We start from the raw sequence: 17,890 nt of genomic DNA on the forward strand, positions 1-17,890 counted from the left end.
ATGTGATACAGACGCACACCACAGACCACAGAACGATTTTATTGACAGTGTCGAAAAGTGGTACGTAGTTCTACGTGTTTGGCGCTAATGCTACATCCATGTTTCAGTCAGCTTCAGACATTTCAGTCGCACGTCGCACGAAAAAGGTCGGTGGTGGTCGTTCTCGGCTTTGCCGTAATGTAAATGTAGATCACCGAAGGATTGAATGTTAACGCTTCGGTTTAGTGGACTTTTCAAGCTTTTGTGAAGTCTTCTCTTTGAATTGTTTTTCCGTTTAGTGAAGATAATTCTGTAAATATGGATAACGACAAGAGTACCATGCTCGCTGTTTTGCAGCTTTTGAAGAAATACAATTTAAAAGTAAGTAAAAAAATATTCCGTATTCTAAACATACATCCTAATCTGTTTGCGTTATCATTGATATTGTGTGAGAAAAATAATAAATGCATTTACGTTGTTAGAAATATACATACTATGTAAGCTTGTTTTATGCTTTCAGGGAACCGAAGAATTGTTTAGAAAGGAAGCTAACCTAACCGATATTTCAATTGATGATGCTCAACAATCCGATTCCGATGTGACTAGCGTCCTTTCCGCTTATAAAAGTGAGGGAGATCCTGCGCAATATGAGAAAGCCTACAGCGAATTGAAAAAGTTTGTAGAAGGATCTTTGGACATTTATAAGGTAAGATAAACCACAATTTTTCATTAATGTATAAGAGCAAGTGAAGGATTTCTCACAAAAAAGTGCTGCCAAATCATTCTTTTGAAGAGATTTTCAAAATAATAAAGCCTTTGTTAGATATAAGAACAACTTTGTTCTTATATCTATTTTGATGTCCACAAAAATATTTCTGTTTTATTACATTTACATAATAAACAGTTTAAAAATGAGTTTTTTGTTTAAGAGTTAACTTTTTGGACTTTAGTTTTTTATAGGAAAAACGTTTCTAAGGGTTAAATGAAAAAATTACAGAGATTTCTGTTCAACCAAATTATTGAATTAATATTTCTTTATTTGCAATTAATGATCTGTAATTTGTTACAAAGTGATTTTTTAAAATTATTTTATATATCTTAATTGATTTGTGCACCATGCTGTTGAAATATAGATGATTTTATTTATTATAATATTTTAAAGATTGAATTGTAAATTGTTGAATTGAAAATAAGTGTAATTTTACTTATTTATATATTAATATCTTTACTATGTTTTCTATGGTTTTTACAAGCAATTGTTTATATAAATTCTAAAAGACACTGTCATATATATTAAAATAAAAGAAAATGCTTCAAAAATGGAAAAAACCTTAAACAATCTTTTAAAACAATGACTAAAAAATAATTACATAACTGAATAAGAATACTATTTACTAAGATATTTTCAAAATAACGAAAGTACATTATAATTTTATTTTAGCAATTAATTATTTGTTTTATCAGTCTTTGCATTTTATTCAATAATGTCACCTACAAACAAACATTTGACACTCTGATGTACTCATTATTGTCACCAATAATTATCGATATTATCATGCAAGATGTAGAATCTCACACACTACATAATTCTGTCATTTTATGTACGTTATGTAGACGACATCGGCTTAGGCATCTACAGGGTCACCTATCGATCATGTAATTTTCGGAAACATGAAAATGAAAAGTTTCACGAGAATTCAACGATTGTAACTAATGGAATTGTTATGTTTACGTGAAACTTTTCACTTTTTATTAGTTCACGCTTGGAAAAAGATTCATGATTGACCTCCAGATCAAATTAATGCATTAAAAAAAATGTTTTAATAACAATCACAATTGCCTACAATTTATCTTAGAATGAAAGAATAACCGTTGTCTCAACTTCTTAGGCTTATTGTTAAAAATTGTGGATGATACTTTACTAATAAACTAGCACCACAAAAAACATTTCCAGGCAGATACTTATCTACTATTCAAATCCATCATAAAATCTGTCATAAAATTGGCACTATATATGGTTTAATTGACATATTAGTTTTTTTATTTCACTTCAAATTCCATCCAAAAAATTTAGAACTTTGTCTTAATATTTGACAACAGATATTCCCTTGATTTGATTTTCAATAAAATACATCTCAAACTAAAGAAGCTATTTAATACTAAATTGAATTCTAACACTAAAGCTGACAGATATAGACAATCAAAACGAAGAATACGATAATAAAAAATTCATAGTCATTCCCTATATAAAAAAAGTATCTGAAACAATAACTTTAATCAACAAAAACAAATTTATTATAGGAATTTATAGAATTTTTAACAATTATAAGAAATTTATAAAAGCACACAAGGGCAAGAGTCAATTAACATGCAACAATAACATTATAAAATGTGTTCCTCAGATTAAATAAAAAAAAATAAAAAAAAACAGGCACATCTAAGCATTCGGTTATTTCGGAATACATTATAAAATTCAATTACATATTTCATTGAAAAAGTATCAAAATCTTAGCTTTTAAATATAAGTATTATAAAAGATCGATTTCTGAGATTATTCACATTAACCTTTAGAGAACCGGCATTTTTCCCTTAAAATTTTGATTCTTTTTCGGTAAAATTTATACATATATACAATTAACGTCTTTTATACAACTTCCAAGTTTGTTGCTAGCTCCATATATGAGCTATCTTTGCCTGATATGATATGAAAATTTTCAAAATTCTGATGTTTCTAAAGTTTTTTGATATCGCTGATCACGATTTTGAGGTCAGATTTATCGAAATCGTGATCAACAACCCTCAACATCAAAAACCTTCAAAAATTAAAGTTCAAATTTGGAAAATTTCCAGTATCTGTTATACTTACTGTACCGAATTCAGATGGTTCATATAAATCAGAAATAAGCCTAAAAACTATGTACACCATGTAAAGATGTAAGTTATAAATTTTATATGGAAAACTCGAAATTTTAATGGAAAAATGCCACCTTTTTAAAATAAAAGTATCTAGTGGCTCATACATGGGATACCCCAGTCCTCTAAAGGTTAAAGAATAACTTAACAGACTCACTCTAAGCGAAGATACCAAGCTATGAACAAATCTTATTTTGCTATTTCTTAACCGATCGGATAGTATACCAGTTATTACAGATCGATTCGCTATGAGCTAACATAGTGTAGTGTAATATTACCAACTCTGTTTCAATTTAATCCATTATGCAGTATCGCTACATTTTTAAAAATAATATAGTAAATATTTCATAACTTTAAATCTAAAATCTAATAAACAATACTTTGATTAATATAATCGTTAAGTTTCAATTTAAAATATCGATTATTAACAAAGTTAATAGATAAAATATAAATGGGGTCATACTACCACTACTATTAATATAAACTTGTATTATGAAATTATATATATTGTATAATAGCATGAGTTGGGCACCATATTGTATCCAGTTTTGGTACATATGTATCTGGAATTAGTTTATAATAATCATTCCAAAGAAGCAAAGCAACTTATGGAAAAGTTCAGTGGAAATTTAGAAGAATATTATCAGGATGACTTGAAGAGATTATCCAATGTAACAAAACGAGAGCAAATGGCAGGAAACGAATTAACTGACACTTTTAAGTAAGTATGGAAACAATATGAAAGATTTACGTAGAACAACATATGATTATAATTATACATGTCATCTACTTGCAGATCTAATCAGTTTATAATCAGAATGTCGCGCGATACGCTTTCGATATTAAAACGACATTTGCAAGAAAAGAAACATAGTGTTTTATTAAACATCATACAGGAACATCTTTACTTTGATATGTACGAGGGCGTTGCTCGTAATAAACAGCAGATAGAAGCAACATCTGGAGCTATGGTTGGAGAGGCTACAAGGCAAGGTAAAAAAAAATTTCTAGTAAGGCACCAGTAGCAACTGTCTAGAACTAATTCTCTTGAAAGATATTGTTGAGCATAAAAATGTAAGATATATTTTCTCTATTTACTCATTTTGAGATTTAAGAGATAAAACAACTCTTTAAACGGATACTGTTTTGCCGACAAAAGGACAATATCAAATAAACACCGAATATAACAGATGTAATATTATATTATATGCGTGTAATATTTGTTATATAGCATTACATCTATGTCACATTTAGTGTTTGCAGGGCAATTTTTATAACGCAAAATTTCTTTAAATTGCGAAAGAGATTATTGGTTAATTTTTGTAAGAAAAGAATTCTCCTTATTTTTGTTTTAGAAAAAAAGAATGTCTATTAACAAAATGATTAAAATGTAGATAACAAGGCCAAAGTCTATTACGGACTTCTGAAGGAACCTGATATTCAGTGTGTTGCACCAGCCGAAGAAGAGGAAGATGATACAGGTGGCGGAGATGGAGATAAACCAAAGAAAAAAAAGGCTAAGAAAGATCCGTTGTTTTCAAAGAAGACAAAATCTGATCCGAATGCACCACCTGTCGGCAGAATGCCATTGCCAAATCTGTAAAATAAATATCTTGCTTTTTTGATAAACTTTTAATAATTTGCTATTTGCTTAACATTAAAAAATCGACACAATCTTGCGTCTGTTTTTCATACAGCTTACCTTTTTTTAACTTAGAAAAGATGCAGACAAAATGGAAAAAGTAAAAGCATTGAGGGAAGCATCAAAGAGAGTTATTCTTGGACCTGACACATTACCATCTATATGTTTTTATACAATGTTAAACACTGTTTATACGTAAGTATATCATAAAATTTTTACTTTATTGCAAATTTTTATTTTATTTAATTAGTGTTGAAATTAATTTAGTGTAACAGCAGCAGAAGTAGCAGAAGATTCAAGTTTATTAGCTACTGGATTTAGTGATTCTGGCATAAAAGTATGGAGTTTAGTCCCACAAAAATTGAGGTTGATGAAAACGGGTGAACAATTACAAGACATCAATAGAGAAGCAGGTAATACATAAAACGATAGAAATCAATTGTCTTGACTCTTATTATTTTAAAATTTATATTGTGAAAAACTTTACAGAGGATGTATTGGTTAGAATGATGGATGAAAGGACGTCTGAGACTGCAAGAAATCTTTATGGTCACAGTGGACCAATTTATAGTTTGTCATTTAGTCCAGATAGAAATCTTCTGCTTTCATCATCAGAGGATACTACAAGTAAAACTTATACTTATATTACATTTCTTTAATTGTTAATATTTCTTTTAAACTGACAAGGAAACCTTGCAAATCCAAAAGATCTGATTTTAATGAAATTTGGCATAAATGTTTGTAGGAAATAGTCGATCTTCCATGTTTGTTACACAATGTACTATTTTGTAATATATATATATTTAATATAATATAAAAAAATAATAAATTATTTACATAATTATTAATGTATTGTTAATACACTAAATCAATGTACTCAGAGTAATAAAATATTTTATTTATATAATAAACTAATATAATTTTGTTGCAATAAAATTTTGATTGTTTAGTAAGGCTGTGGTCACTGCACACATGGACATGTGTTGTTTGTTACAAAGGCCATTTATTTCCCGTGTGGTACGTAAGATTCTCACCACACGGTTACTACTTTGCAAGTGCCTCGAATGACAAAACCGCCAGATTATGGGCGACTGATTCTCATCAACCTTTACGAATATTTGCTGGCCATTATTCAGATGTTGATGTAAGTTGAACATTTACTAGCATTAATTTATTTGGTCGTTGAAGTAATCGATTGTTATTATTTTTATAGGTAATTCAGTTTCATCCAAATTCAAATTATGTTGCAAGCGGTTCAAGCGATATGACCGTAAGATTATGGGATTGTGTAACTGGCAGTCAAGTTCGATTGATGACTGGACATAAAGGACCGATTTTTTCTTTAGCTTTCTCAACAGAAGGGCGCTTTTTAGCATCAGCCGGTGCGGATTATCGCGTGCTTGTATGGGATTTGGCACATGGCCATCTTGTCGCAGCCTTATCCGGCCATACGGCTAATATTCATTGTCTATCGTTTAGTCGAGATGGCAATATTTTAGTCTCAGGTATTTATATTATTTATTAAAAAAGAGGTTTTTTATATAGATCAAAACATGTAAATGAAAATGTATCGAGTGATGATCAATTATGTCGCTTTATCTAGGTTCTTTAGATTATACACTAAAATTGTGGGACTTTACAAAATTAGCGGAAGAGATGAGTTTAGAAGATGTCAATGTTTCACACAATCCAGATGTGAAAACTAATTCGGAATCTTACCTGCTACGTACTTTTGCAACAAAAAATACGTCTATTCTAGCATTACATTTTTCACGTAGAAATTTACTACTGGGTGTCGGGATGTTTGAATCAACATAATCCATGGCGTTTTGAGTTTACATTCATAAAAGACTTGTCTATATATTTATACAAAATTTTAATCACTGAAATATATTATAAAAGTTATTAATAAATTTTTTATATTAATATTGTGTAATACTTATCAATGTTAAGATAATTTTTTTAAGCTTAAAAAAGTGGAGAGGAATCACATGACTTTATTTATGTGTATCCTTTAAGACTTCTAACCTTTCATCGCAGTTATAATGAATTTATGACATCAGAGGCGAGAAATGTCAGGTTGACCTAATTTTTACTCTTGTAGCGACTTTTAGCGATCGTTTGGTATATGTACCAAAACCATAGACCTATAAAAAACGATGTCCAGAAGAGGTGCGAGAGAGACAGACTTTTTAGTACTACTAGTGGATATACCATAAGAGCCTCCGCACACACTTGCATAACATATAACGTATATACATAAGCAAATTGATTGGTCCATAAGCAAAGTGCATAAAAAATTCAACCAATCGAATTTCTAATGCATTTATGTTATGCGTGTTATGCAAAAGTTGTGCGGAAGCCCCAAGGCCGCTTTCACATGCGGCGTAACTTGCGTCGAATCAGGGCATGTTAAAGACGCTTTAACGTGGCCTATGACGATGTGATTGGTCAACGCAAGTTACGCCGCATGTGAGAGCGGCTTAATATTCGAGAGTACTCTGGTGACATTTTTGAACGCAGTTCTAAACGGTAATTTTGATTGGCTGCTTGCTTTTCAGCTTTCTGCTCTTCTTCCAAGAGTTCCGAGGTGTAAATTCGCCTTGACTATCTCTTTTTATGTATGATACACGCGCGTTTACTCTCCCGAAGAGGGCCGGTGTAGTAAAAGATTGACGGAATAAGGAGGGAAGTAGAAAGAAAATGAGATGCCTGATCTTATATGAAAGTAAGTAAGCAAGCGGCATTTCGATTTTTAGCTGGGCGTTGTCACGTTAGGACCATCGCATTTCATTTTTGCTTTTGATGATGGATGATAACAATATGATGAGGTTAGGTAAGTACGGTATACATATGTATATCGTATCGAATCACATACTTTCGAGATTTATTCTTTTTCCTCTCTTTTCTTCTTTTACATCTTATATATTTACAGCTACAGATAGCTACGAAATGGTTAAAGCCTTATATGACTTCAAGGCCACGTTTGCCAAGACACTAAGCTTTCGGGAGGGTGAGTACTTTATTCTGTTGCAACGTAATGTCAAACAGAAAAACTGGTGGCAAGTTGTGAACAGAGGAGGACGTCTGGGCTACATACCATCCAATTATGTTGCCTCTGTAAAAGTATGTGGACTTTCATGTTTATATTTTTTATATTATCTCTCTCTCTCTCTCTCTCTCTCTCTCTCTCTCTCTCTCTCTCTCTCTCTCTCTCTCTCTCCCCTCTCTCTTTCTATATATATATAATACCCATATGTACATACATACATACATACTAAACCAAAAAAGACTAACTAAATATAAAATATAAAATTTACCTATTTATACATTTATTTATAATTAATAAGAAAATATGTGTAAATTTGTGGTAATTGTTCAGTAGGGGCTTGTCTTTAAAAATTCATAAAATTATGATCATTTGACATCTTTTGTATTAATGATTGAAGAAAACTTAGTCAGATTAAAGAAACTATCCAGATTACATTTTGTTTGTTGGCTATCTATGTAATAAAACACTTGAGATAAGGTTTTACTTACATAGTATGTACTGTTTTTTTTCTATATGTAATTTATTAGATATTTACATGCAAATTTTTTTGGATAGCCACTCATATACAGTATTTATAATAAAATTCATGTAAATGTTTAAAAAAAATTACATATGTAATATGAGTAAAAGTTGCATGCAAGAATTGTTATCTGAGTAACACACAACTTGCTCATTTGACTTATTTTACTATAGTACTATATGAGTCATTTTTTTATAAATTGGACACCTAATTGAACAACCCATTTTTTATCTATTTGAAAATTTTCCTATAGGTTCTAAGCATAAAATGAGCGAACACGTGTATCAGGATTTTTTTTTCCCTCAAAAATACACGAATCTTTGCACTGATCTTTAAATTATTATATCTTCGGTTCTATTCATCATAAAGACTTCAATTTTTTTTATTTTAAAGTTAATGAAATGACCTTTCTGAAAAAATTATTTCTGATTATATACATTTCTAAATTACTATTGTTTCAAGGAAATGTTTCAAGTTGATTTACATAGCCGTAATCAACAGATACAAAGTTCAAAAAAATTGCATCGTATTCCCCGTCAAATTTCCTTAAAAAAAAAACATTTTTCAAAAATGGGGATACTATATCTATCTGAAATTAATTAATTCGTGCGGCGCGGCGGACGACGGATGGCGCGCAGCGCCCGTGTGCTGCCTTTCACGCGCGCGAATGTAAGCTTAATGCGTTATGTGACTGATCATAATAATTTAACATAATTCAATAAAAAATAAATTTGTTTATCATCTAATGTGACGTGCTGTAATAGTATGTAATCAAACGGCAACTAATTAACTAATTAAATGTAACTAATTAACATGTATTTATAATTTAACAGTACAAAATAAAAATTGAACAAAAATTATTTTAAAAGCAGTGTAATAAATGTAGGGAAGAAGTGAAATATACTGATTATATAGAAAACACAGTTTTAATTATAATAAGCTTTTATGTCGTTTATTTAGTTGTTTTTTTTTTGTTTTTTTTATGAGACGGCGGATTTTCAGAGAATAAAAGTCTTTCCGGATCCAATTCTTGCCCTTTAGTGTTTTCTTTAATTATTATCATTCCCATCCATTCTCGTCAGAATAAATTGCCTCACAGCTTAAGCATTCGATTTTATATACTACATTTTTCTTAGACATATTCAGAAGAGGATCTTTATGCGCTCTAATTATCCCATTAAGTTTGTTGACATTGTAAAAAGCCAATTTTGCTTCAATATCGTTAGAAAGAGGCAGCACACGGGCGCTGCGCGCCGTCCGCCACCCGCCGCACGCACTCGATTTCTCGCGCCGCGCCGCACGAATTAAATAATTTCAGATAATAGATACAGCGTCCTCATTTTTGAAACATATGGAGGTTTTTTTTTAAATTTAACGAGGAATACGATGCAATTTTTTTGAACTTTGTATCTGTTGGTTACGACTATGTAAATCAACTTTAAACATTTTATTTTCCTGTAACAATAATAATTTACAAACGTATATAATTGGAAATAATTTCGCAAGAAAATTCATTTTATTAGCTTTAAAATGAAAAAAAATTGAAATCTCTACGATGAATAGAACCGAAGATATGACAATTTGAAAATCAGTACAATCGACGCATTGTTAAAAATTTAAACCCGTATATTTTTTTAAATAAAAAGAAAACGAAATTTCGATACACGCGTTTATTTATATTATGCCTAGAACTCTTAAAAAATTTTTCAAACAGATAAAAAATGGGTCGTTTTTTCTTCTCAAAATCCGTCCGATTTATAAAAGAATGACTCATATGTGGAATTTATAGGTACAATCCCAGTTTGTGATTGATTTCTTGGAAGATTGTATACTGACTTTGGAAACAGAAATTAAGAAAGACAGCGACTCAGTGCAGCCTGACAAGCAAGATCTCTTGGCAAAGCTAACAGAAAGGAAGAGACAGATTGATCTAAGCAAAAAATCCAAAAGACAAGCGCCTAAACCGCCAGATTTAGATTGTGGCATAATATCTAAAGAAACACATTCCATGAATGCTTGTGACAATATAGAAGCTGATGTTAAATTAGCGCCCAGCAATGCTTCTTACATGACTGCACAGACAACTCTTCGTGATAATAATGTAGATCATATTCAAGCGATTGCACAGTGTCAACGACCAAATGGAGATGAGCAACGTGTGCTTCCTCGTCAATCGTCCTCTGACATTGTGCAGAAAGTTCAAACGCCCGTTACAGAAGTTCGTATGAGCTCCTCCCAAGGTAGCATACAAAATGTATGCAGTGATTTGCCAATTAAAAACAATTCGCCTGTTAAAAATACCTCGCCAATTAAAAGCAATTCCTTACAAGCCATTAACTCGCGAAGCGCTTACCAATTACTCGATCAAGTACGTAAAAATACTCAACTTAGTCATGAAATGTCGAAAGTAGCAGTCACAGTTGTAGTGTCTAACTTGCGGCAGTTGCTGCCAGAAACTGTAAGTCATTATCTTGATGCTTTGCTGCATCAGCTACAAACACCATTGACTGTATCAAAAATGAGTATAGAAGAAACTTATGATGCTAATAGGTTAAAAATTATTTTTACTGAACTAACTTCATGCAAGGAAGATTCGCAACAAAGAAGTTGGATGCTTTATGAAGATGAATCTATCATTGTGGAATATATCAAAGAATTAACTGAGATATTGGTATATTTCTGTTTTATGAAATAACTTGAATTGTATGAACACCACATATTTAATATTAAGTTTGATTCTTAAAAGTATTTTACTTTGGGAAAAAAAAGATTTCTTTTAAGTTTGAATCTTGACAGAGAAATGACATTAGAGATAAGATATTTTCAATTTTTATTAATATGTAAACTGCTAAATTTTTAAGCACTTTTTTAATGAAATATTTTTCAAAATTATGATAAGAGTTCTTTTAATTTTAATTTTATTGAGTGTTGAGGAAATATTTACATTTCTTTTTTTGTTTGACTTTGTCTACAATTAAATAAATATTCCAATTTTTTAATTTGATAAAAAAATGTTTGAAAAGAAATAAAAAAATTGAATTTTTTTCACTGTCAATTTTGCAAAAAAATTTTTTTAATTTGGTTGTAGATGACAACTACATTTGTATAGATTAAGAATTTTTTTAATATTTTGCTTTGAATAATTTCTCTATCTTAAATCAGCAGTAAGTCTTCTATTCACAACTTGTTACCAGTTTTTTTTAGATGTCCATACAAACTAACGAATAATTGCTAAAAATATCTTTTATGTTTGGAAGTTATAAAAAAAACAAAGATCAAAAAATGTACCAAGTTTTTCAAGTTTATAGCTCTTTATTTTTTCTAAAAAAATTTTTTAAAAATACAAAAATAGTACCAAAAGTGAGAATTCTTCTTAATATTATAGTTAGATTGTTAAATCTCTTCAATTGAAATGTTTTTCTAAAGTGTGTCGATTTAAATATTTTAAAATATTTAATCCATTTCTAATTTTATGTTATATATTAAATATGCACAATATATGATTAATATTAAACATGTGGTTCAATAATATGATTATTTAGTTTATTATGATTGTATAGTTATACTATTAAATAATTTAATCTTCATGTATATACCTTTTTAGACTAATGCTGATGCAAATGTATCGAGATACGTGTTAAGGCAAGATCGATACAATGGCGTAACAATTTTGATACAGTATTATCAAATGGAAGCGAGATGGACTATTAGACAACTATTGTTGCAATCATTTGGCGTTATGTGCAGTTTAGATCCAGTTGTTCTTACTATAATGTTAAATAGTATTTTACCAATGGAACTAGCGAGGTATTTAAGACATTTAATAATATAATATTTAACGAATAACAAAAACTTTTTTTTGTAGAGATATGAAGAGTAATCCTAGGAATGTATTAAGATTAAATTATTCTTCATTACTGCTTACAATGATTTTTTCTATGGGTGAACCCATGCCAGTTACCCATTTAGGTGAGTAAAATGAACTGTATAATATATTATTGTTAAAAATAAAAATTGAAGTACATATTGATTCTATTATAGAACAGCTTGGTTCGGACTTTATATCATTCCTGTTAGATCTAATAGAAACACCACCTGATACAGATCTGGAAGATCAGATCCCAGATTTGTTCATAAACTTGATATTATCCTATAATTTGCAGTTTACTACTTCTGAGAATATCGTTCTAAATGCTTTACGCGAACGAACTGTGGCTAAAACTTTTACTGAAAAAATTCTATTTCTTTTTAATAGAGAAGGTAAATTTAATGCAAGCAATATGTATGCATATTTTAATGAATCGAAAAATATGAAGTTTATATATCAAAATAGGATAGTGGGAAACTAATATTTGCTTGCCAATATTTCTGTAGATATTCTCTGCAAATAAATTTTTTGTTCCAACAAGAATCTTGAATTCTTAAATGAAGAATGAATCTTGAATGAAGAAAAAATAGTGTACTAGCGAAGATTCATATTTTCATTTTTAATAAATGCAAACATTAATTTTTAGGGAACGAACACGTTTTTCCGTGAATTTTTGTATTTTCAAGAAACGTGTGTGTGTGTGTGTGTGTGTGTGTGTGTGTGTGTGTGTGTGTGTGTGTGTGTGTGTGTGTGTGTGTGTGTGCGTGCGTGCGTGCGTGCGAGCGTGCGTGCGTGCGTGCGTGCGTGCGTGCGTGCGTGCGTGTGTGTGTGTGTGTGTGTTGAAAATACAAAATTCAATATATATATAGTATTGCACTATGAAAAATAAGTAACACCTCTGGTTTATAAATTTAATCTGGTTTATAAATCTGGATTATAAATAAAGATCTTATACAATTTTTCTAGACAAGGTAGTCTACCTTATCTAAAGGTAGGCTACCTTGTCTAGAAAAATTGTATAAGATCTTTATTTATAATCATCAAAAAAATAATCTTTTATTTTAATTTTAAATGAAAAAAATGGTCATTTTATATTATATTATAAAAATAAATTAAAATTTTTTAAGTAAAATTAATACAATACATAAGGAATTTTATGTAAAAAATGTTTTATTAATATTAATACATTTTTATCATAAATCGATCAAGAATATACTGATAGGATATGAATATTTATATTTTAATGAGCAACAGGGATTATTTGGTTTATTGTTTTTAAGCAGATAAGTACAAAAGTATGACAAAATTTAATAAATTTTGCACATGAATGAGAACAAATTATTACAACAGATAATTGCTAAACAATTGGATATTTGACTTGAAAATAATAATCTCTGTTTTTTATTAAAATATAAATATATAAATGTCTATACGATATATCGATTTATAAAATAATTTATTAATATTAATATTTGAAAATTTATTAACATTAATGTTTGCATTTATTGTGAATAATATGAATTTTAACAGTTAGTAGAACTTGATTGTTTTTCAACTCTTGCAAAAACAAAAAATATTTAGAAAGCTGAATTTTTGCAGAAAAGTTAATAAAAATAACTTTTTATATTATTTTACATAAAAACCTTCATATTTTTTTGATCTTAAGGTTGATATTCTATACTATGGAAATTTATAGCGAAATGAAACACGTAGAATACGTAACCAATTACAATGAAAAAAAACCACAAAGAATAGGAAAAAGAATGATTGTGATTTTGTTTTGGTTTCGTTTTTATTCGTTTTGTTGTAAATTTCCTATGGGCTACCGACCTGGTGTATATGTCAGAGATGATTTGCTCAATGAAATTTATTTTATTCATAGAGGATCCAGTACGAATATTTGATCACGAACCACAACCACCACACTCAGTGTTAAAACTTTTTGTCGACTTGTTTAGTAATGATACTATAGCGAGTCTCTTTTACACCAACGATGTGAAAGTTCTTATTGATATTATACTACGACAACTTTTCGACATGTTTCCAGGTGATAAGGTATTGTGCAGTGATAAAAAACTTACATTTATTTTGTTAAAAACATTGTAGATATATATTATCGTTTAAAAGTTTTTTCCCATTCTAATAACATGCTTGAGATTTTCTGTGTGTCATTTTCTTATGAAAATGCTGGCGACAAGTCTGTTTTTATTTAAACGCGATATTGTTCAGACAAAGTAATCTTTTTGCTGATTACACAGAATTCGTAAATTCTTTCTTACAATTAAAGTATAGACCGTAACGCGAGGTAAAGTTAACAATTTTATATTTAAAAAATGAAGAAAAAAGAATTACAGCTTCGATATTTAACTTTTGCTGTTGACGTGACAATATTTGTTGCACATAAAAGATTCAGACTTTGTTGTACAGCTTTAGCCAAAAGTATTAGATACCTTTATAACATTATATTGAATTTAATATAAGAATTTTATTATTTAGAAGTTTACTAAAGCATTTATTGTTTCTTTAAAACAAAAGATTAGCTACACAAACTTCGTTAAAATAATTGCCAGGGAAATGAGGAAAGTAGCATTTCTTAGAATTATTGTCATTCTAATTTGAGATATCGTTATAATAACATCTGTGTTGCTTTAAAAATTTTTGAATTTAGTAAAGTCTGTAAAGTCTATTGTAACATAAAAATGCTTAAAAATGAGCTTATTGAGCAAAGATTAATATTTTTAAAGCAAGAGAAAAAACAAGAATTGCAAAAATTGTAAAATGTTTCCGATGTGTTGTACAAAACGTTGTTGAAGGTTTTAAGCTGGCTGCCAAGAAAATAAAAAATGGACAAGAAAAAAAAGATAACTACAAAACACTAAGATCGAATATTTTAGTACTAGAATCGCTAAAAAATTATTTAAAAAAAAAACATCTGAATTAGCTGTAACGTACACAGAACAGGAAGGAACTGCAATTTCTGTATGAATTGGAGGAGGCTCAACTAAGCAAGACTTAGGGCGGGTTTATCAATGCTCAGCTAAGTTAAATTTGACTAATAGTTAAATACTAACTGTAAGCTATGTGTTTATCAAAGCGGAATAACTAACAGTTACGCATAAACTGTTGGTTAAAGTGTTTGTAACAAACACTTTAACCAACAGTTTATGCGTAACTGTTAGTTATTCCGCTTTGATAAACACATAGCTTACAGTTAGTATTTAACTATTAGTCAAATTTAACTTAGCTGAGCATTGATAAACCCGCCCTTAGAGGATGCAAGACCAGGAAAAACCATGGCTGTCAGATAAAAATAAGAAATATTATTTGAGATGGGTTTATCAAATATTTCATCAAAGTGGATTAATTCAGTGTCATATAATCCGATGGATCTAATTTTGAGATGCACAATTTTGTTATTTTTCTGCTTGTTAGTAACGTTTGTTTCTTACTCTAAATTAGTTTAGTGTGCAATATTTTTAATACTAATTTTTCTAACTTTAAGATTTTTGGAATGTCTAATGTTATATATACAAAGAAAAATTAACGAAAAATATCCAGCTTGCATAGTCCTTATCGTAAAATATGGAGGAGATAGCATGATGATATGGGGTTATATGAGTGCAAATGAGATTGGGAAAATAGAAATTTTCGAAGGTTGTATAGACAGCCAACGCTATATTTTCATACTTAAAGCTAAATTACATCTTATGATAAGATTTTTAGACAGAGTGATACTGGCAATAAGATGCAAGACAATGCTTTATGCCACAAATCTTGAGCTACAATGAAAGGAATAGATGACAACATTTAATTGGTAAAATGTCCTGTACAATCACCAATAGAAAGTTGGTTTAAAAAATAACAAGATGTTGCCTCAATAACTAATGATCGTCTCAAGATTGCTTTAAAAGAAGAAACAATAACTTAAGAAAAATGTCAACAGTTTATAGCTGGTATGCCGAAAAGAGTGCTTATCATAATAAAAGCTAAAGGACAAATTAAAATTTTGAGAAATTAAATAAAAGAAAGTTGTTAAGTGATGGTTTTCTTTAAAAAAATAAATATTATTTTAAGAAACTTTATTTTGATAATGTACCTTTTGGCCAAAGCTGTACAAAATAAGCATACTCCTTTACCGAAATTATATGAAAGAATATGGTGCCTTTAAAAATGATTATATACATAAAAGTATAAGTATAAGAGAAAACTTTGTCTGAAACTTTTGGTTTTGTATGTGTGTGTGTAGTCGTTTGTAGAGATATTAATGTTTATTATTATTTACATCGATATTGTATATTTGTATAATATACATAGGTCAATTTGATCGATAAAACTAATGTCCCTTAAGTGCTAGAATTTTTGAGCGGTAGTATATACCTATCTAATCTATATCTTTAATATGCAATGACAGCGTAGACAATATTTGGAGCTTTGTCGCCGTGTTCTACGCACATCCAATTATAATGAGCATCGACATCGATCTGGAGATTTATTAAAATGTTTTACGAGGTAAACATTTAATTGTATGCTTTTTATGACGATTTATTATAAATATTTTTATATGAAACATTTTTTATTACATGTTGTATTCTATGCTAGGATATTTTGCGAAGAAACGGCAGAAAGTCATGAAGACCAGCAAGTAGTACGCGAAATTAGCAACGAATTTCCACATTTGTTTAGAATGTGACATTTAATTCCTTCATCTTATCAAGATGTTGATGAAGATGACTTGCAAACTCTCGTTTAAGTAGATCTGAGAATATATCAATGGTATCAAATATCAAGAATGTCAAGAAAATCAAATTCAAGACATTTTATTGATAGTTCTTATAGCTCTTCTAAATTTTATCTAGTAAAGGAAAACGCACACAGCTTATTAAATAATGATATGTTTTATGACTGCCATAAATGTCTTCATTCTGTTGGTGCTACAAGATTACTTCTTCGTGTAAGTATTTAGGAAAGATATATGAAATTATTATATGTACATAACATGAAACCTAACAAAGAAGTCATTCTTTTCTTTCTTATGAGGACCATTGATATTTAAAAACATTCCAATATTCGCATAGTTAAATAATATTTAATAATTAGTAATATAACATAATATACATATATAACTTATATATATATATATATATATATATGTATATGTATATGTATATATGTATGTATGTATATAATTGTGTGGGATTGAGATACAGCACGGGACACGACGCGTACTCAACGAGCTCTCGGATGCTTCTGCTTCTCGCTCTTCGATCCTCTGTCTTATATCCTCGGCCAATTCTTTGATCTCGCGGCCGCCGATTTCCTTTTTGGAAAAAGCATTTTGTCCGCCGCGCTTTCCTTTCGCACGTCGCCGACGCCGCGTCGCCAATGAACGTCGCGACTTATCAGACGCCGCCGCACACACATAGACACTTTTCCACTCTTCTTCACACGCATACGCACACGCGAGACTTTTCGGAAAAACTTTGTTTTTCGCAAAATCGCCGCGCCGACAATCGCACCGCCTATATCAATCGTTTCCGCCTTTTGCTTGAAACTTCCGTTCACACACGCACACTCGGCATATGCACACGCACACACATACGCTCACCTTCCTGCATAATGATAACTATTGTTTTCTAAATAGGAGTTACAGGGTGCTTTTTCTTTACGGAGCGTTCCCGTTTACATTGAATTCTTCTCATCTCCCGAACCGACCTGGCCATTTGCTACCCTTTACATACTACTTCCCTCCCCCTCACCCCTTCTCGCACGCCCTCAGCCCTAAATTAATTATTGTCAGTTGTTTACAATCTTCCCTATATTTTTCTAATTGAGAATTTAGCTCGTTTAATTTATCTTCTAGTTTTTTGTTTTCATTATCTTCCTTTTTTTTAAATATTTGATCGTATTACTGCTAAC

The 17,890-nt window shown here is 30.1% G+C and overlaps 2 protein-coding genes across 4 annotated transcripts; both read left to right on the top strand.

Annotated features, from left to right (window-relative positions):
* The first annotated feature begins 126 nt into the window (after nucleotides 1–126).
* Nucleotides 127–6,462, top strand: LOC105828302 (transcription initiation factor TFIID subunit 5). The gene is made up of 11 exons (XM_012666565.3): nucleotides 127–360; nucleotides 500–685; nucleotides 3,411–3,613; nucleotides 3,689–3,885; nucleotides 4,287–4,491; nucleotides 4,610–4,729; nucleotides 4,802–4,947; nucleotides 5,024–5,161; nucleotides 5,485–5,678; nucleotides 5,748–6,039; nucleotides 6,138–6,462. The coding sequence occupies exons 1-11, from the start codon at nucleotides 298–300 to the stop codon at nucleotides 6,350–6,352; spliced, it is 1,959 nt and encodes a 652-aa protein (XP_012522019.1). The 5' UTR covers nucleotides 127–297; the 3' UTR covers nucleotides 6,353–6,462.
* A 100-nt stretch (nucleotides 6,463–6,562) lies between these two features.
* Nucleotides 6,563–17,843, top strand: LOC105831651 (NCK-interacting protein with SH3 domain). 3 transcript variants are annotated; one of them, XM_028190709.2, is made up of 9 exons: nucleotides 6,563–7,370; nucleotides 7,470–7,660; nucleotides 9,896–10,777; nucleotides 11,711–11,913; nucleotides 11,972–12,075; nucleotides 12,148–12,366; nucleotides 13,857–14,029; nucleotides 16,386–16,483; nucleotides 16,574–16,664. In XM_028190709.2, the coding sequence occupies exons 1-9, from the start codon at nucleotides 7,340–7,342 to the stop codon at nucleotides 16,662–16,664; spliced, it is 1,992 nt and encodes a 663-aa protein (XP_028046510.1). In that variant the 5' UTR covers nucleotides 6,563–7,339. The 3 variants fall into 3 exon arrangements, with proteins under 3 accessions (XP_028046510.1, XP_036140323.1, XP_036140325.1); XM_036284430.1 differs by having other exon boundaries at nucleotides 6,563–7,660; nucleotides 16,574–17,843; XM_036284432.1 differs by lacking the exon at nucleotides 12,148–12,366 and having other exon boundaries at nucleotides 6,563–7,660; nucleotides 16,574–17,843.
* The last annotated feature ends 47 nt before the right edge of the window (nucleotides 17,844–17,890 follow it).

Source organism: Monomorium pharaonis, chromosome 3 (genome assembly GCF_013373865.1).
Source record: "Monomorium pharaonis isolate MP-MQ-018 chromosome 3, ASM1337386v2, whole genome shotgun sequence".
Lineage (NCBI taxonomy): Eukaryota > Metazoa > Arthropoda > Insecta > Hymenoptera > Formicidae > Monomorium > Monomorium pharaonis.